Source organism: Nicotiana attenuata, chromosome 1 (assembly GCF_001879085.1).
Source record: "Nicotiana attenuata strain UT chromosome 1, NIATTr2, whole genome shotgun sequence".
NCBI lineage: Eukaryota > Viridiplantae > Streptophyta > Magnoliopsida > Solanales > Solanaceae > Nicotiana > Nicotiana attenuata.
Window position 1 is genome coordinate 1,903,388 of NC_031989.1, and position 21,189 is coordinate 1,924,576.

Genomic DNA, 21,189 nt, shown 5'->3' on the forward strand with positions numbered 1-21,189 from the left:
CCCTTTTTTTTGAAAATTAAAAGAAAAAACCTAGGAAGCACATGATATCCTTAGTTCTTTTTATGGTCAGAATCAGATTTGGAAAAAAAAAATCTAGGAAGTTTTTCTTTGCAGTACTGGTGCTTTGTCGCACCCTCAGAGAATTATAAATGTCTCTCAATCATTCATCGTTGGATCTTCCTTTCGTTTATGCAATGGTTGACCTAAGCAAATTCAAGCCATATGCAATGGCCTCTGAATGCTCAGTGAAAGCAATTTGGTCATATGACTCGAGAACAACTGGCTTCTACAGATAAAAAGGATCAAATTTAAACAGTTTACATGAAGAAAACAGAACCAACAACAAACAGTAAGCTAAGAAATTGATTTAAGCAAGTTCATGATTATTTCAATTCTTTGAAGATTCTAGATTTCAAAATAATCAGAAGTTCTAAATATTTGGTCATAGCATTGGTGGTTTAATGAGTCTAGCAGTAAACTGAATCAGCATGGAAATGAAAGGTGATGCCAAGATTTCCTATAAGCTTTTGGGAGAAAGAAATTCAAAAAATTTAAAAGAACAACCGAACTGCGCATTTGTCTCCCGGAAACGGCGCCTCTCTACCCCTAAGGTCTGCGTACGCTCTACCCTCCCCAAACCCAACTAGTGTGATTCTACTGGGTTGTTGTTGTAAGTTGTAACCGAACTATTGAAGTGCCCTTTGAGCAGCTAACTTACCGGTTCAACATTGTCATATATTTCAAACAACAAATTTGCAGAAAGAAATAAGTATCAGTTTCCATGTCATGAACTTTTGGATACACATGTATGAATCTGCTAACCCAATTCAAATGCAAAGATCCCAGTGAAAGAGCAGAAACCAGGACAGAGAGAAGTTAAATCATTGCCCATCAGGTTAAAGACATGAGACTTTCTATAGTAATCCTGACTTGGAAAATACAAGATCAACTAAATAACCAGTTAAAATACACTCAGTGTGTCAGCAAATATAAGTAAAATAAGGCAATGTTTCGAATTATATCCTAGAAACGTGGAGAAGTTGAATTAATTTCTTTTGGACGCATTAAGTGAGAAAAATGGATGTTGTCTTTGAATTAGTCTTTGCGAGTCAAAAAACACCAATCTTTGTGGTGCTATACCTCATTGAGATCCTAACTAATCAACTATACAAGACGGATCTCCTGCTTTGATATACAAAATTGTGAGGCCTAAAAAAAGAAAAAGAAAAATGATCTCAACTATATTCTTAAATCCTAAACTGAGAAGTGATGCCAATGAAGATGTCTTCTGAGCAGGGAATTCTGACACCGCCCATTGGATGATTGAAGCCAAATTCTTCCTCAGCTTGACTAAGCAAATCTTGAAATAAAGGCTGGCTCAAGTATGTTATACGAGGAACACGGATAGCCATGCCTTTTTATTTAAGATGAGGAAACGATGAAAAGAATACTAAAATTCTGAAAGCTTTGAGTAGTTTTATAGTTTTGAGGAGAGCTGTGGTGGTGTGAAACTTGTCAAAACATGTTTATATAAGTAAATGGAAAGTCATAAAATCTCATGATTTTGTGGTGAAGAGCCATTTGGGCTGAGCATCAGTGAAAGACAATGACATACCAATAACCACATGGTCCCGCCTTCCAACTAATTGACAAGATTAATTATTTTAGCTCATAAAAGTTCAAGAACAGTAGGTCCTACCATTTTCTTATGCATGGAACAAAGGATCTCATAGAATCAATTGCATAAGAATGGATTGTCCTTATGATGATTTGTGTCTGGAACACTATCCATCAGGACTAAAACATACAAATTTAGTGTCCATCTACGTCAATACTATAAGAGAAAACAAGTCAATTATATCTCAAATTTCAGTGGTGAAGAGGCATTTGTTGCGTTGTTGATTGACAATAGCAGATGAAGTATCACATGGTTTTGCTATCTAACTCATTATCAAGAATTTATGATTTTAGGCTATTCTGCCTGAAGATCAGTAGGTCCCACTGTTTTATGACATGATAGAAAAAAGAGGATCTTTAGAAATCAAATTGATAACAACGGGTGATTGTCCTTCAGGTCCGGACCACTTGTTCTGCAATTAGAAATAAATTTACTGCTATCAGACAACTTGTTTGGTCCCTCATGCTAAGTCATTATGTAGAATCAACGTTCCTGATTAGAATTACCTGAGTTATTTCAACAATTTCTCCAAACAGTAGAGGGCAGAAATGTTTATATCTTAGAGTTAATCAAGTTACATCTATTCTTGTCAGCAGTGGAAATGTTGAAGATCTTGAATCGAATAAGAACAAAGAAAACTGACCAACAAAGAAGCTCAGATCTGCATCTGAGGTATGGCCATTGGACACAAAAGCTTAAAACTAGAGCAGCTGTTGAACCAATGACAATGTATTGACCACTCCAAGTGTAGGATCGTTTCATTTAAGAAAACAGACTCATCCATTCTGTATTCTTGCCATAAATAGGATTAACAACAGAAATCAAACAGTAAACTAATTTAATGATTACATATTCTGTGAGTGTTAACGAGTAAGCAGGGAGCTTCGCTTGAAAGAAAAAGATGTTTTCACACTCCTAAGCTTTGGAAAGCCAAATGGTAAACATGGTAGCTCTTATTACATCTTCAAAATATTTTTTCTATCGCATTCAGGTGCACATACAAAACCAAGAAAGTTGAGCAAGAATTTTTATATTGCAATAAATTATTCCATCAATATATGGAATTAATTCGAAACCATAGAAGTAAACATGTTCATTACTTCAATTTCTTTTGAAGTAGAAAAATGTCTCCTTAATCAAGAGAAAAGGTATTACATCTCCATTCTTTATGGAGCTAATTTCATTAGTCTAACTTTAAATTACTGTTTCTTCTAACTCCTGAACTGTACGCTCTGGAGACCTTACTTTACAGCTTTACAAAATTGTGTAAGAGAAAAACTGGTGACTCGTTAATTTCCTTCTCACTTCCTCAAGCGAGATGTGAGATCAACGAACACATCCTCACTGCAAGGAATTGTGACACCACCCATAGGATGATCAAAGCCAAATTCTTCCTCAGCTTGACTAAGCAAGTCTTGAAATAAAGGTTGGCTCAAGAACGAGATGGGGATTACAAATCTCTTCTTCTGCTTCTCCCCAACATACACAGCAAAATGGCCTTTTGGAACATCTCCACTTGTGGAAGACTTCTTGATTATACGAGGCATACGAATAGCCATGATCTTTTAGTTTTAATGTATAAGAGCAAAGAAGGAAAAGAAGAACTACTAGACCTCAAAAGCAAAAAATAATCTTTGAATGCTTTCAAGTTTTGCTGAGAGCTGTGGTGGTAGTCACACTTTGAATGTGTTTATATAGGCCAAATGGCAACTCAGAGAATCCTATTGATAGTAAAGAGTTATTTCATGGGCACCCACGGAATACAATAGCGCCTGAAGTAACATGGTTTTGCCTTCCAACTAATTTTCAAAGTATTCATATCTTTAGTCCATTTAAGATCAAGACATCAGGCCCTACCTTTTGTCTGAAGTTGTATCCTAGAGTGATTATTCATGTCTAGATATACACCTATACATTTCTTGTCATTAACATGGTTTTCTAGTAAGATTTTATTCAAATTAAATGGAATATCCATCACCAAAACCAATAGAACAAAGGAAAGTGGGATGTTCCAGCTTTCAAGGTGCTGTCTAGCTTGGTCCTGAACTTAATCCAAAATATTTGGCTACTCTTATCTCATCTGAGGAATGCTTAAAAAAACCAACATCTGATGTACTGACATACAAATTTTACTAATTCTGGGAATTCACTTATGTGTTATCAACAAACTTGTATAGCAAAATTAAAAACCAAAATTGAGAAAAATGAAAGAGGAAAAAGGTGAACTTTATGGAAAAGATAAAGAAAAAGAGAACAAAATAAAAAGTGATCCTAATTGCTTGGTCTATAGGTCTATTGTGACGTCCCTTCTCTCCCACCTCACACCTCGGAAGCACCCTTCTTATAGAGCTAAATGCACTTTCAATTACAAAGAACTCTACCAGGCAACATGCAATTGAGGTATTCAGATTTTATACGTTGAAGTATGTAAAACACAAAACGTTATGGGTTTGGATTCAATAACCCGCAAACAAGCAACATTAGTTACTTCATAGCCACTATTTTGGTAACCTAGTAAATATTATACAGCTCTACTAATAAATATTTATAGAAATAAGTTGACTAAAATAAGGTACTATTATATCATAAGTCGTTTTAATCAACCTCGCAGATCAGAATTATCTCAAGTTTTTCAGCTGTTAGTAAGAAATTCAAATAAATCAAGTCCACAGATTTGTTGTAAAGAGAGCAGAAAACAAAAATATCTAATGGAGTGTGATCTATTAATGTCACTTCTTTGATATTTTGATATTTCTGCTGTAGATATATTGGTTTGTTGTCATTGCCAAAAATATTTCAGTGTTCAGGATAAGGTCACAGATAAGGTTTCTTTTTTAGAGTTAATTAATAGACTTTAGAAGCTCCAATTCCCATGTTATGGAGAAAATGGAATCTTGAAAAGAAATTTCTCCAACAAGAATACTGAAAATCCAATTGGCTAAAGAATGAGTCTGGACAGATTTCATTTTCTAACGAATGTGCTGTATGTCTTTTTGACATCAGCTACTGAAAATTACAGTCAAAATTGGGATCTATGCAGCTAACAGTAGCCCCCTCTATCTAATTTTCAGTAATATGGTATAGATAATGTGTCATTCCTAATTCCTCTAATGTACAAACTGGAATTCCTGTGTTCTACAAGTCTGTGAAAGGAAAAGCCTCATATCCTACTCAAGCGGGAAGTAAGATCAATGAAGACATCCTCGCTACAGGGAATTGTGACACCACCCATTGGATGATTAAAGCCAAATTCTTCCTCAGCTTGACTAAGCAAGTCTTGAAATAAAGGTTGGCTCAAGAATGATATGGGGATTAAAAATCTCTTCCTCTGCTTCTCCCCAACATAAACAGCAAAATGGCCCTTTGGAACGTCTCCAGCTGTAGAAGACTTCTTGATTATACGAGGCACACGGAAAGCCATGGTCGTTAAGCTCAATACAGATGAGGAAGGGTAGAATCAGTAAGGACCCTGAAAGCAGAGAAAATCTTTGTATGGTTTGAAGTTTTGGTGAGAACTGTTATGGTAAACCCTTCTTTGTATGTGTTTATATAGGCCAATGACAAGTTGTAGAGTCCTAATGATGTGCATTGAATAGTATTTTGTGGGCACCAGCTAAAAACAATAGCACCTGAAATATCACATGGTTTTGCCTTCCAAATCATTGTCATACTATTTATATATTAAGACTAGTCTAAAAGCAGAGGGTTCCACTGATCTTCACAACAAAGAACATATGGACGCCTATTCTTCTTGAAAAATGGTTTAGTTAGGGACCACCTCTAGCCATTTCTTGAAGTTGTAGTCAGAATTCCAATGATTGATCATCAGATGCAAATCTATAAGGGCATATCCTGAGAATTTTAGACAAAAATCTGATCATCCATAATGCTAAAGCAATGGCTCAGGATACAAGTTGGTTCTTATGACAAAAAACTACTGTCTTACTCTTATGGTTCCAAGTGGTGCTGCAGTTGAAGACTTCGAGAACACTTAAAAAATGGTCAGATTGTGATGATTGTTATTGGAAATAATAGAGAATTGGATAAGGTTAGAATATTTCTCCAGTTACATTTACCAATAAGAAGGTCCTAGGTCCATGTTTCTGGTCAAAGAAAAATAATACCAACCAGTGTCTACTTTTGTTGCGCCAATGCTGAGTATGGGTGGACCTCAACAGTAATTTTGTAGGAAACAAGCAAGAGAAGAATGCAAGCTTATCTTTAATCTGGTGAGCAATTATGATATAGACTGGTACTAAGCCACAAAAACAACATGCTGGCTTAAATTTGTCAAGAAATTCAACATTTGATCAGTTTATATAATACACAACAAGTTGACTTTGAATAGCACTTCATGGAGAATCTAAATTCCTATACCAAAAACTTAGCATTCTAAGTATTTATGAACAGCCAGAGCTATGGCCTGCATGATACTACGGACAAAGACCTCAAAATGTACGGTAAAACTAAAAGAGTTCTGGACAGGGGAGAAATAGCCTCTGAATGCTCATCAGGTGACTCGAGAAGAACATGCTTCTTACTGCACGGAGAGACTAATTCCTCCTCTAGCTATAGTGTCAAATGATAAGTTAATCAACTACACAAAAGCATCAACTCTTTACAGTTGACGTGAAGAGCAGAATCAACAAGAAGTAGCAATCTAAGAAATTGATTTAGCATGACTATTTCAATTCTTGGTCTAATGTTTAAGTAATCAAAACTTCTAATGGCTTGATCCAAGCATCGGGTAGTTTATTTATTACTCCCTGATAAGTTGGTATTTTGCTAACTTATTCATACCTTTTTCTTGAGTTTTAAGGTTTTTTAAGTAAGATTTAATAGTTGTAACTAACTTAATGTGGTTGATTTCAGGCGTGTGAGCTTAAATGATATAGTTGATGAAAGAGTGGATCAAAAAGGATGAAAAGAGATGAAATTTGGAGCATAAGATTGAAGAAACTGAAGATTGAAAAGTGAAGGACAATGTCTCCCCGAAGGTCAATTGTGGAGCCAAAACTAGGGGTGCAAAAGTGCATGAAAATGTTCTAAGTGGGGAAATTTGGAGCAAAGTCTGCCCAACTCCACGATCTTGATCGTTCCACGAACTACTCCACAATCTTAAAGGGCATCTGAAACAAAGAATTGTGCAAGTTCTGCCCAGCTCCACGATCTGAATTGTGGAGCCATTTCAGCCCACGAACCAGGTCACGAACATCATCGTCTCCACGAACAAAGCCACAACCGGACATCGTAGGGGCACTTTTGTCAAATATAGCAAACGATTATAAATAGCAATTTAGGTCAGCTTTTAGGCATCTTTGATCTTTTTGAACGTGGAGAGCAGCTTTTGGAGTTTCCCTTAAGAGTTTTGGGTGATTTCATCATAGTTTGCTCAATCTTTCTCTACTCTCTTAGCTAATATGTTAGATTATTATTTATCTTTATATTTTCTTTCTTTATTATGGCTAGCTAAGCTTCTTAAGCTAGGATTGTGAACCCCAAGTGTGGTTATGTTTTTGGGTTATTAATATTAGTTCCATATTTGATTAAACTTTGTGTTATCTAATTACTCCATGCATTATTGATTGATTTTGTGGTTGCAAGCACTAAATCCATACTTAATTTGCTTGTTCTAACTTGGAAGAGTGGAACTTAGCTTAGGTACAAGATAATTCGTAAGGAATTAATTGGACGTCACCACTCCATCTGTCCCATTTTATGTGACACCCGTTCCCTTTTAATCTATCCCAAAAGAATGACATTTTTTTTTATATTTAGAAACACTTCAACTTTAAGCTTCTCATTTTACCCTTAAGGAGATGATTTATAACCGCACAAATATTTGTGGTTTGTTTTAGAACTCAAGTTTCAAAAGCCTTTCTTTCTTTCTTCTTAAACTCCGAGCTAAGTCAAATATTATCACATAAAAGGGGATCCAGGAGTATACAGTACTAGAAGGCAGAGCTGTAAATCAGAAGAGCAACTCACAAGATGCATTGGCTGATAAATGAACATCAGCATGGAAATGAATGGTGATGTCTTTTCCCTTGGTATTGTTTTATATTTTGTTGTCATTTTGTATAAGCTCGGGGAAAAGGAAGTCTGATTCAAAAGGAGAAAACAGAAAAGTTAATAATCTATTGGTCCTGATAATAATAAATCTTTTAGACGGGGAGTTGCCTTAGAAATGGTTTGGCATTGTCAAGAAATTCAGAGCAGTGTTCTTGACAGGAATTTCATCGAACCACACGGCGGCTCTAGGTAAACAATGACTTGGCACGCAAATCAACCAAAACAGAGAACACATACACGCTTAAAACAAACCAGAATATTCATGTAAAAGGGCGTGAATCACTTGGCCCAAAGTCGACATTTTGAACACCCTTTGAATGCACAGAAGAGAAGTGATGGAGAGCAAGAGCATGGAACTTAGTTTGGCAAAAATGGTTTTAGAAAGCAAAGGGATTTTTGGGCTAAGGATCTTGAAGAAGCTGGTTAGGGTCAGTTTTTTCATTTTTAAGTATAACCATGCAACTCACTGGTCCAACTAATCCAGATTTGAGTCGTGAGCTCTATGGTTGCATTTGCAAAGAATAAAAAGACCCACCCATATGGATTTAACTTATATACATAAAACAGGCCGTAAAATTCATTTTAAACTATCAGTGTGTATGTATATATGATGCATCAGTGTATGTAAAGATTTTGAACTACTCATGCTAAAGGTTCTGGAATAATCAGGCCCATCTTTACGGCTTGTTTGGATGGTGTTATTTTTAATACAATATTATTTTGATTGTTACTTAAATTTTATTATATCATATTGTTAAATCCGTCATTACGTAATGTAACAACCGATTTGCTGTGCTCGCATCATTACCTTGTTTTTTCTCTCATATTGCCCTTCCTTATTATTAAATAATCCTATTTTATCCCTTACCTTATCTTTTTATATAATAATTCTACTCTGTACTTTACTTTTTCTTTGTAATATTGCAAGTTTATTCTTGATGAATAGTATAATGTTTGGATAGATAAGCTAAATTGTTCATCCATTCAAGAAAAATTTCTTTCGGATACATTTGTAGCAAGAGAAAAGAATTAATGTTGTATTTGTACTCTTTGAATTAGTCTTTGCGAGTAAAAAACACCAAACTTTTTGGTGCTAAGCCTCACTTAACTTCTAATAACTAATCATCAACTGTACAAAATGGATATCCTGCTTTGTATACAAAAATTATGAGACCTATAAAAAGAAAAATGATTCTCAATTATGTTCTTATATCCTAAACTGAGAAGTGATGCCAATGAAGATGTCCTCTGTGCAGGGAATTGTGACACCACCCATTGGATGATCGAAGCCAAATTCTTCCTCTGCTTGACATAGCAAGTCTTGAAATGCCGGTTGACTCAAGAATGATACGGGGATTACAAATCTCTTCTTTTGCTTCTCCCCAACATAAACAGCAAAATGGCCCTTTGGAACATCTGTTGAGGACTTCTTGATTATACGAGGAACACGGATGGCCATGATTTTTTATTTAAGATGAGCAAACGATGAAGAGGAGAAATACTAAAGTTCTGAAAGCTTTGAGTAGTTCTCTATTTTTGTGGAGAGCTGTGGTGGTGAGAGACTTGTCAAAACATGTTTATATAAGCAAATGGAAAGTCATAAAATCTCATGATTTTGTGGTGAAGAGCCATTTGGGTTGGGCATCAGTTAAAGACAATGACATACCAATAACCATATGATCCTGCCTTCCAACTAATTAACAAGATTAATTACTTTAGCTCATATAAGCTCAAGAACAATAGGTCCTACCATTTTCTTTTACAGGGAACAAAGGATCTAATAGAATCAAATGCATAAGAATGGGTGGTCCCTTATGCTGATTTGTGTCGAAAACACCATCCATTAGGACTAATACATACTCCATATACAAACTTTGCGTCCATCTACGTCAGTACTATAAGAGAAACAAGCCAATCAGACTTAAAATTTCACTGGTGAAGAGGCATTTGTTGCGCTGTTGATTGACAATAGCAGATGAAGTATCACATGGTTTTGTTTACCAACTCATTATCAAGTATTTATGATTTTACGCTATTGTGCCTGAAGATCAGTAGGCCTGACTGTTTTTATGACATGATAGAAAACACGGGATCTTTAGAAATCAAATTGATAACAACGGGTGATTGTCCTGTAATTATTCAGGTCCGGACCACTTGTTCTGCGATTAGAAATAATTTACTGCAATATCTGATTGGTCCCTCAAGCTAAGGTCATTATGTAGGATCAACTTTCCTGCTTAGGATTACCGGAGTTATTTCAGAAAATTTTCCAAACGGTAAAGGGCAGAAATGTTTTCTCATTATTAACCTGTCCCCATGTCTATAGTTTCCGAATTTCCATTATGAGTACAGATGTTATATCATATAGTTAATTAAGTTGCATCTGTTTCAATCAGTAGCGGAAATGTTGAAGATCTTGAATCGAATAAGAACAAAGAAAACCGACCAACAAGTTCAGATCTGCATCTGCGGTATGGCCATTGGACGCAAAAGCTTAAATAGAGCAGCTCTTGAACCAATGATTATGTATTGACCACCCCAGGTGTAGGATCATTTCATTTAAGAAAACAAACTCATCCATTCTGTATTCTTGCCATAAATAGGATTAACAACATAAATCAAACGATAAACTAATTTTGAATACCACATACTCGGTGAGTGTTAACTAGTAAGCAGGGAGCTCTGCTTGAAAGAAAAAGATGTTTTCACGCTCCTAAGCTACACAAGTAATTGGAAAGTCAAATGGTAAACATGGAAGCTCTTATCACATCTTCAAAATATTTTTTCTATTGCTAGAGGTGCACGTACAAAACCAAGAAAGTTGAGCAAGAATATTTATATTGCAACAAAATATTCCATCAATATATGGAATTGATTCGAACCATAGAAGTAAACATGTTCATTACTTCAATTTCTATTGAAGTAGAAAAATGTGTCCTTAGTCATGAGAATAAAGGATTGACATCCATTGAATATGGAGCTAAATTCATTAGTCTACCTAGTCAGAGAGTGCTAACTTCAAATTACTGTTTCTTTTCACTCCTGAACTATACACTCTGGAGATCCTACTTAACAACTTCACAAAATTGTGTAAGCAAAAACTGGTGACTGGTTAATTTCCTTCTCGCTTCCTCAAGCGAGATGTGAGATCAACGAACACATCCTCACTGCAAGGAATTGTGACACCACCCATAGGATGATCAAAGCCAAATTCTTCCTCAGCTTGACTAAGCAAGTCTTGAAATAAAGGTTGACTCAAGAACGATATGGGAATTACAAATCTCTTCTTCTGCTTCTCCCCAACATAAACAGCAAAATGACCCTTCGGAACATCTCCAGCTTTAGAAGACTTTTTTATTATACGAGGCATACGGATAGCCATGGTTGTTAAGTTCAATATAGATGAGCAAATAAGGAACAGAATTAGTAAGGACCCTGAAAGGAGAGAAAAGCTTTCTATGATTTTAAGTTTTGCTGAGTGATGTTATTGTAACCCTTCTTTATATAGGCCAATGACAAGTTATAAAATCCTACCTATGTGCATAGGCATTCTGTGGACACCAGCTAAAGACAATAGCACCTGAAGTATCACATGGTTTTGTCTTCCAACTTATTGTCATACCATTTATACATCGAGACTAGTCTAAAAGCAGAAGGTTCCGCTGATGTTCACAACAAAGAACATATGGAAACCTCATCTTCTTGAAAAATGGTTTAGTTAGGGACCACCTATGAAAAATGGTTTTGATCATCAAATGCGAATCTATGAGGGCATGTCCTGAGAAATTTGGACGAAATTTGACCATCTATAGTGCTAATTAAAGCAATGGCTCAAAATACAAGTTGGTTCCTGTGAAAAAAAATCAATTGTCTTACTCTTATGGTTCCAAGTGGCGGTGCAGTTGAAGACTTCGAGAACACTTATAAATTTGTCAAATTGTGATGATTATTACTGGAAGCAATGACTGGTACAAGAACGATATGCTATCTTAAATTTGTCAAGAAAATCAATTGACACAGTGCACCTTGAAATGATCAGATTATATAAATCTAACAACAAGTTGACTTCGAACAGCACTTTACTAAGAATCTAAACTCCTATACCAAACTTAGCATTCTAAGTATTTACGAACAACCAGAGCTATGGCCTACATGGTACTAGGGACAAAGACCTCAAAACATACATCTAAAACTAAAAGAGTTCTGGACAGGGGAAAATAGCCTCTGAATGCTCCATGAAATTTCATCACGCGACTCAAGAACAACAGGCTTCTTAGTGCACGGAGAGCCTAATTGATCCTCTAGCTATTGTTTCAAATGTTAAATTAATCAACTACTCAAAAGCATCAACTCTTTACAGTTTCCGTGAAGAGCAGAACCAACAAAGCAGCAAGCTAAGGAATTGATTTGGGCAAGTGCATGACTGTTCAATTCTTGGAGATTCTAATGTTTAGGTAATAACAACTTCTAAATGGTTTGATCCTAACGTCGGGTATTTTATTCGTTACTCCCTATGTCCCACTTTATGTGGCACACGTTACCTTTTAATCAATTAACTTTAGACTTCTCATTTTACCGTTAAATCTATGGCTTGTTTTTGAACTCAAGTTTCAAAAGTCTTTCTTTCTTCTTAAACTCCATGTTCAGTCAATGGTATCAGAAGGCAGAGCTGTAAATCAGAAGAGCAACTCACAAGATGCCCGGGCTGGTAATGAACATCAGCATGGAAATGAAATCTTCCTCGCCAATGCAAGGCCCCTCATCCACATCTTATCTTCAGGGCAGCCTGACAGGAAGTGTTGTTCACAGGAATTTCATCGAACAACACAGCTGCATGCTTCGTAAACGATTTCTTAGCATACCAATCAACTAAAGCAGGGCACACATATACACACGATTTCCGTAAAAGGGCGTAATTCAATTGACCAAAGTTGATATTTTGAAGACAAGAAGAAGATTTCAGAGATACACAAGGTGTAAGGCACGAAGCGATCACCATCTGAATGCATTAATAAACCCGTTCTCCTCTGGTAAATTACTCTGACCTAACTAAAGTCTTGGATTAAATTATGATATTCTTTCATAACCTCCTCCACCCGCACCTCCAAAAATTTCAAAAAGCAAAACATCCAAATTTTATCCCACAAATCAGGCAATATTTCAAGGGATTTAATATATACACAGCGCATAGCATAAGTATTTTGTGCACTATCAGTACAATTTAACATATAATCATAGGTTATTAGGTTACTAATTACTGATACTTACATAAAAATTTATGTGTATAAAAAATGGATTGTTTCATAAAGTATCACGTAGTGTTGTATTGTATTGTACTGTATCATTTTGATATATACAATGGTTGGACATTTTGTACTTTTTTCGTCGTTTCGTATGCGCTAACAATAGGAGAATAAACTTGCAATATATAAAGAAAAAGTAAGTTACGAGATAGAATTATTATATAAAAAGGTAGGGTAAAAAATAAAATATGATTATTTAATAATATGGAAGGGCAAGATGAGAGAAAAATAAGGAAACAATGCAACCACACCAGATCGATCGTTCCATAAAGTGATAATTTTCGTAGTTACATAACGACGGATTTAGCGATACGATACAATAAAATTTAAGAAACAATCAAAACAAACATTGTATTTAAAGATAAAAATTGGTACAATATATCGAGTTTGGTTTTCTCCCACGTAAACTGCAAAATGTCCTATAGGTACATCAATGGGAAGTCCATATTCTTCATATTTAACTCTTTTTTTCACTCAACTAAAGATTATTGTTGGAAAACTAATTCAAAGTTGCAATAGGATACCTAAATTACTTAGGATTTGGTATTTGCAAAGTTATTTAGTTCATGTCTAGATAGGATCTGTAGTTATAATTAATATAGGAATAGACTTTCCTGTTTCTAGTTAAAATAGGTTTCATACTACTATAAATAGGAATATTAGCAACTTATTTCATGTGGGAAGAAGAGTGGAGATTTGTTGAGATTTATAAATAAAATATTTTCCTACAATTATTATCGATAAACATCAAACTACGAGTTTGTATTCACAAGGGTAAAGAGTACAAAAATAATACTATAAGGTTTGAAAGAAGCAAGGGAAAACGTAACTGTAAACTTTTAACACTAAAGCAAAAATCTCGAAATAAAAGTTTCCTTTGTTATAAAACTCAACACCAGTAATTCCTAGGTGGTTCCCCTGTTGAACATTTTTTGCACCGCCAAGTTTGCGATATCTTCACCAAAATATTTGTAGTCTGAGATATCATTTTTTTTTTTTTTGGAAGGTGTATTAATTCCATTGATAAGTCAAAAGATTACATAGAGGGGGACAGAAGCCTAACCTCTTATACAAAATATGCAAAGGACTAATCTGCAGAAGATATGGGGAGGACTCCTCATGTTACTGTTTTGCTTCCAAAAGAGATTGACTAAGTATTAAGAAAGTTACAACAAGAGAGACTCATCCTGGATCAAAAATGAAGACACTTTCTTCACTCTAATCCTGAATGTAGGAGATCCATTAACCTCATTCTTCATTGTAGATTTTATCTGTCTAGGTAATGTGGTATCCTCAGTGAAGAAAGTGTTCTGTTTACTTCTTCCCCCCCCCCCCCCCCCCCCCAGTTAGCAAGTTGATCTGCTACTAAATTGCCTTCTCTGAAAATGTGCTCGAGTTGAAAGAAACCTTGTGAGGTCATATTCTGCACTTGAGTGATCTCTTCTCTGATTTGCCAAAATGGAGTGATGTTGCCCTTGACCATTTGGATAACTAAAAGTGAGTCAGATTCAATAGAAAAGTTAATGAATCCATGTTGAAGGCACCATCTTAACCCAATTTTTAAAGCAAGTATTTCAGCCATGTTATTACTGCAATTCCCCAAGTATACTGCAAATGCCATGATCATATGGCCAGAGTGATCTCTAAGAATGCCTCCTGCTCCTGCACTTACTGGATTATCTTTACTACAACCATCAACATTAAGCTTTAACTGGTTCTGGGGAAGTTTGATCCATCTGACTAGCTTAATATCAAGCTTTGGTTTGAGTCTGTCAACTAGTTCACAGCATTGTTGGGGGAAAATTGATAGAAGGGAATTGAGCAATCAAAATGAGTCTCATTAGGTGAGTGACTTGATCAATCACCCTTCTAGAATAAAATCTGATACCTTCATATTTTTTGAGAGCATCTGGATTTCCAAATTTCCCACAAAATAATAGAAGGCAAGCACTGCAAAATTAGATCATGAATTTTGTTTTTAGGCTTTAATAACCACCATCTCATTACCATGGTTCTGATATCTCTGTGTAGCAAAGGTATACCACAAGCATTAGAGAAATATCCCCAAATGTTACTTGCCAACTCTCCATTAGCAAAAAGATGATTTATAATTTCCATATTTTTTCGAGAACAATAGTAACACATAGAGGGACCATGAATCCCAAATTTGATGAGAGAATCATCAGTAGGGAGCTTTCCTTTTAGAAGTCTCATCATAAAGAAAGAGACCCTAAAAGGAAGCTTATTATGCCAAATTTTCTTTCCAGTAAGAGTAATGTTATTTGGATTCCTGAGATTCTTCCAAGCAGATTTGGTGGAAAATTTACCATTTTGGTTGGCAATCCAAATTGCTTCATCATCTTGCCCAGGGATAATTCGGATAGTTTGAATATGAGAAACTAAATCAACAGAGAGAACATTGTGGAGCTTAATCAGATCCCACCGATTACCAATAAAGAAATCACTAACTCTAGTTTTTTTTAACTTGTATCTCAGATTCATTAGAGTAGCTAAAGCTCCTTTTCCCGTCCAATTATCCCACCAAAATGACAGATTTCCTTTACCAATCTTCCAGTGTAAAAGATTTTCACAATCTTTTTTGACATCCATGAGTCTCTTCCAGATATGTGATTGGCCATAGGCCCAATTCTTAGAGACAGGATGTGATCTCTTACAATATTTTGCTTGTAAAACAAGGTTAAGAAGATAATTTTGGGTTCTGAAGGTCCACCAAGATTTAGCAGCAAAAGAAATGCAAATATCATGTAAAGATCTAAATCCTACCCCACCCTTCTGAGTAGGAAGGCACAATTTTTTTCAGGAAGTCCAATGATACTGATTCTTACCTTCAGACTGACCCCAGAAAAAATTAGCAAGAACCTTATCAATTTGATCAAGAGTAGTTTTAGGAGGGTGCAAAACAGCCATGATGTGAAGGGGTAAAGAATGCAAAACAAACTTAATAAGAACAGCTCTACCCCCGACAGACAATAATTTTCCTTGCCACCCTTGAACCCTATTAACTGTCTTAGTAACCATAGTACTAAAGTATGATTTTTTTTTTCTGCCTATGTAGATAGGGCATCCAAGATAAGTGAAAGGAAACTGTGAATGAGAGTAACCTGTGATGGCCTTGATATCCTCAATAGTTGACTGAGTTGTTTTTGGAGAAACCAGAAAGGAAGGTTTCCTTTTATTCACCATTTGGCTAGATATGAGTTCATATGTCTCCAACTTCTTCATCATCATGGATATTGAAAGAAGATCGCCGGAAGAAAATAAAATGGTATCATCTGCATAAGATAAATGGGTGAGTAAAGGGCTACCTTCATCTATAGAGTAAGGAATAAAATTATCAAGTACTAATTGATCCATTAGTCTTGATAAGAATTCAGCGGAAATAGCAAATAAAGAAGGGGAAATAGGATCTCCCTGTTTTAAACCCCTGGAAGATTTAAACCATCCATGCCTAGCTCCATTAATATTAATAGAGTACCAATTATTGGATAGAGTTCTCATTATCATGCCTATTCACCCTTCATCAAATCTCATTTGCCTCGTGACATGAGATAAATAGTCCCAGTCAACTCTGTCAAATGCCTTGGCCATGTCAAACTAATAGGTCTGAAGTCAGTAAATTGTTGAGGACTATTAGTTTTAGGAATGAGAACAAGACATGTATGCGTAAAAGATTTAGGAAGTTGATGTCCAGAAAAAAAAATCTAGAACCATATTATAAAGATCAAGATAGATAATGTCCCAGCAATGTTGAAAAAACTTCCCGAAAGACCATCAGGGCCTGGAGAGCTGTCGCTGCTTAAAGAGAATACTGCTTCCTTCAGTTCTTCAATGGTGGGAGTAACCTGAAGCTTGAGATTGTCTTCCTCAGTAACCACCGTTGGAATGCAACGAAGCATAGAGAAATCCCTGTCTTGGTTCTCAGTAGTAAATTGATTTTAAAAAAAAATGAATAGCTTTAGTAGCTATATCCTCATTGCCTTCAATCTAGGTGCCATCTTGTTTTTTATTCTTTTTAAGAAGAGCCTCCTTCTTCTAGAGTTAATAACAGAGTGGAAGAATCTGGTATTGTTGTCTCCATCAGTAAACCATTTTAGACCAGACTTTTGCCTCCAGAAAGCTTCTTCAGTCTTAATATGTCTAATCAACTGAGCATTAATGTGATTAAGCTCCATCCTATTCTCCTCAGAATTATCAATAAGACTATTTTTCTCAATATATTCTAGCTTGGACTAAAGCTCCTTAGTCTTGTCAAAAATATTTCCCAAACTATTTTTGGACCAATTGGAAAGCATCTTACATACATTCTTTGGTTTAAGATGTAGCTTCCACATTGGACCTCCCACTACCTGTATATTCCAGGCTTGTTCCACAATATCCATGAAACCTTTATGTTCAGTCCATAAGTCTAGAAACCTAAAATATTTTTGAGGTTCTTGTAGAGTATTGAAAAAGGATATCAAAAGAGGGGCATGATCTGAGCCAGTTCTCACTAAGTGAGTAACGTAGTATCACTAAACTTCTGAAGCCAATCATTGTTACCAAGAGCTCTATCTAGCCTTTCCCAGATTCTATTTTTTGGAGCCCATCCATTACACCAAGTAAAAGGAGAGCCACTATAACCCATATCCATTAGACCACAATCCATAATGCAGTGAATGAAAGGGAGGCTTTTTGACATGTTGTGAATTTTCCCTCCTTTCTTCTCTTCTGGGTCAGTAATAATATTAAAATCCCCAGCCACCGTCCATAGGGAATTCATTCTGCTAGCAATGGTTTTTAAGTTGTCCCAGAGAGGTTCTCTGAGATGAGCCTTGCACTTAGCATAAACTAAGGTAAGAAAAATTGGATCATCATTGATAGAAACCTTTACAGTAACCTGTTGAGACACGCCCTCCACTATACTACAATAAAGGTATCCCTCACAAAAGATCCACACTTTATTACTACAGTTAGCATAGGCAAATTCTAACCCCAATCTTCTCTTGAAACTCCTTAGAGTAGAATTTTGGCATAAAGGTTCCATTAGAGCAATGAAAACCAGCTTCTTAGATCTTTTGAATTGAATAAGTCTATCAAAAGCACCTTGTGATCTGGTGCCTCTTATGTTCCATATAAGGGACTTAATCATTAAAATGATGTTGAGAGGGAATCTTGAGCCTGTGCAAGTCTCACAGACTTTCTAGTTCTGTCACCTGTGCCTCCTTTAGATGATGGACCTCCTCTGGAGGAGGTTGTGCCTCTAGGAGATAGATGTTTGTTGCTCTGCAATTTCGCCAAAAGCTTGGTCAATTTCATCTACAATTTGAGATTGTTGATTGAGTGTCACTACCAAATTATCAACATTGTCATCACTAGTGGCAGAGAGTTCATCCATACTTTCAAAGTCACTATCAGATTCATTATCACCTTCAAATTCTTCTGCTAATTCATTATGATATGAGTCTTCTGAGTTATCATCCTCAGAGTCAAGAGCACCAGTGTTATCTATGTTCCGACTATTAGCTAGAGTTGTAGTAACTTGGTCTGTTCAAACATTAGGAATGGATTTCAACTGAGAGAAAGAGTTACCGGTATCCAACAATTCGATGTTGTCGTTGATTTGAAGGGCAATGTTGTTGATCACATGATTAGAATCTATAGGGTTAAGAGAGGTGGAGTTACTTAGGATCTGCAGACGATTAATTTTGGGGTCAGGTGGTTCATTGTTTGAAGGAAGAGGTGTGGGAGTTTTTTGGGTATTGAGTTGCTTCTCAGGGGGTTCAGGTTTAGTAGTAGTTGGTTTAGTTTTCTTGCTATTTGGTTTGTTGGAAGGTTGTATACTGGAGTTGGCTTGATGTTGGGTCGGTACTTGTTTTGTTGGGGGAGCAGGACTTTGTTGAGTAATTTTCTTCTGTGAAAGATATAAGTCTTGTTGAGTCGTCTGTTGTAATGTCCCAAGGGTTGAGATGTATTGTGGTTTATTTTGTTTTAGTGGCTCATCTATATTGGCATTAACATTTAATTGTCCCTCACGGACTACATTTTGTTGAGGCATCCATTGGACTTTCTTTTTTAGTTTATTTCTTTTTGTGGAAACTTGCTGGACATGATATGACTCATTGTGTGTCCTGAATTCTTTGCCTTTTCCTTTCAAATTTTTCTGTTGCTATACCATGTTGAGTTACCTGATGCCCGTTAGTCTGCATTGGTATTTGATCACCGCTAGCATTTCCAGTTGGAGGACTTATTACAGGCACTTGTTGCAATTGTTGAGTGTCAGATAGTGTCAGATTGCTGTAAATTTTGAGCTCTTCCAGCATTCTTTTGTGATTTCAAATCATTTTGCCCGACTTCAGTTTGGATCTTCTCTTGTTCCTCATACCATTGCTTCCTTCTACAAGAGCTTTGAGAATGTCCTTGCATAAGACAATATTGACATTAAGCTGGAGCATCTTCATATTCAATATCTAACCAATAGCCATCTTCCTCATTGCTTCCTAATCTTTTAAAACCAACCCATATTTGATCTTGTTGGGGCTTAAGGAGGTCAACTTCAACTTTGAGCTTAGCAAGATTCCCCCTAGACTTGAAAAGGTAGCAAGATCAGGAGCCATAACTGTACCCACAGATTCCACCATTTTAGAGATTATATCCCATCTAAATAAGTGCCAAGGGAGTTGATGGATAAGAATCCAAACTGGGGCAAAGAATTTTTCAATCCCTGTGATGTTCTAAACGTCAATACCATACAAGAGGGGGGGGGGGGGTGATTTGTGTGGTACCCAATTTTTCGCTTAAACTACTTCTGGAAGGACCTGGTTCTTCTAGGTATACTAACTACTGCTGTTTGCGGAATAATAAATACAAAAATAAATAACACAGAGATTTTTACGTGGAAAACACCTGGCTCAAAAGGTGAAAAAACCACGACCTACTACTCAGTAGGATTTTCCCAAACTTCCACTAAAATCACTGAGCCAAAACTGCATTTACAAAACTCTTTGTAAACCTAAGGATTAACTCTAATCCCGTTGTAGCAACCAGCCTCTAACTGCTGCGACAACTTCAAGTTAACTCTAACTTGAATACTCAAAATACCTATTACAATTGCTTCTAGATAAAGCTGAAAGGTACAATATGAAACACCTACTACAATTGAACTAGAAATAAAGAAAGACACATAAAACTCTCTATGGATCTGGTTCTTCAATCTGGTTCATGTAGCTTCTGGTTTGCACACTTGAATCACACACGAACTGCTTGCAAAAAGCCTTGCTATTTTGCTCCCAATTCACATTTAACTTCTGCGTTTTTGTGCAACAAATTTAATGTGAGAACATCCTGCAATTTATAGAGTTAGTAGATGAAGAAATAACTAGAGTTCTGATGCAACTCTTCCTTGGTGGAAGAGTTCTAGTTGATTTCAACTTCTAACTCCTTCCCTATCTTGAATAGTATTCTCTTTGATTAAGGAGTCCTTCTCCTTATCAATTATGCAACCTTTTCGATCAGGAGATATTAAATACACCAAGTTAAGCTTATCTCCATCACGTGCAACCCACATGCTCAAATCTGCCCGTTTTTGTGCACCTGAGGGATGGACCACTGGATGGACCTGGTTCATCATGAGTTCCTTTGTCGGTCTTCAAAACTAACCTTTACTTGGGCCAACAAATTCCCCCTTTTTGATGATGACAAACTCTGTGCTTTTCATGAGCTTAGCCCTGTTTCAACTCAGCTTAACATCAACACAATGTTAGAAACATTTTTTCTTTTTATCACTTATCATCAAGAACCAGGTACATTAGGTTATAAACATCACTGTTCAAAGTGTAAGCATCACTTGTTTAAAGCACAACCTTTTTCCCCTTTTGGCATCATCGAAAAGTTGCATAAAAATGTGAGATAACCAGATTTTAAAGCTTACTCATGGCCACTGGGCTACTTTAAATGCAAACATGGATTAATCATCATAGATCAAACTAAGAATTTCAACCATCAAAGAAATATAAACAAACAGTTAGAGCAAAAAACAGTGAACTTCATTGATGATTGATATGATTTTACCACAAAGCATAAGAAGAAATACAAATACTGAAAACATGAGCAAAAGAAACAAAACGTCCCGAACTGGGT

At 36.0% G+C, this 21,189-nt stretch overlaps 3 protein-coding genes across 3 annotated transcripts; all 3 read right to left on the bottom strand.

Annotated features, from left to right (window-relative positions):
* LOC109239658 (auxin-induced protein 15A-like) lies at nt 2,693-3,402 on the bottom strand. The gene has a single exon (XM_019406248.1). It carries the CDS (start codon nt 3,235-3,237, stop codon nt 2,980-2,982), a length of 258 nt encoding a protein of 85 aa, XP_019261793.1. The 5' UTR covers nt 3,238-3,402; the 3' UTR covers nt 2,693-2,979.
* LOC109239669 (auxin-induced protein 15A-like) lies at nt 4,750-5,218 on the bottom strand. The gene has a single exon (XM_019406258.1). The coding sequence runs from the start codon at nt 5,097-5,099 to the stop codon at nt 4,839-4,841; it is 261 nt and encodes an 86-aa protein (XP_019261803.1). The 5' UTR covers nt 5,100-5,218; the 3' UTR covers nt 4,750-4,838.
* On the bottom strand, nt 8,871-9,303 carry LOC109239678 (auxin-induced protein 15A-like). Its single transcript, XM_019406268.1, has one exon. The coding sequence runs from the start codon at nt 9,207-9,209 to the stop codon at nt 8,958-8,960; it is 252 nt and encodes an 83-aa protein (XP_019261813.1). The 5' UTR covers nt 9,210-9,303; the 3' UTR covers nt 8,871-8,957.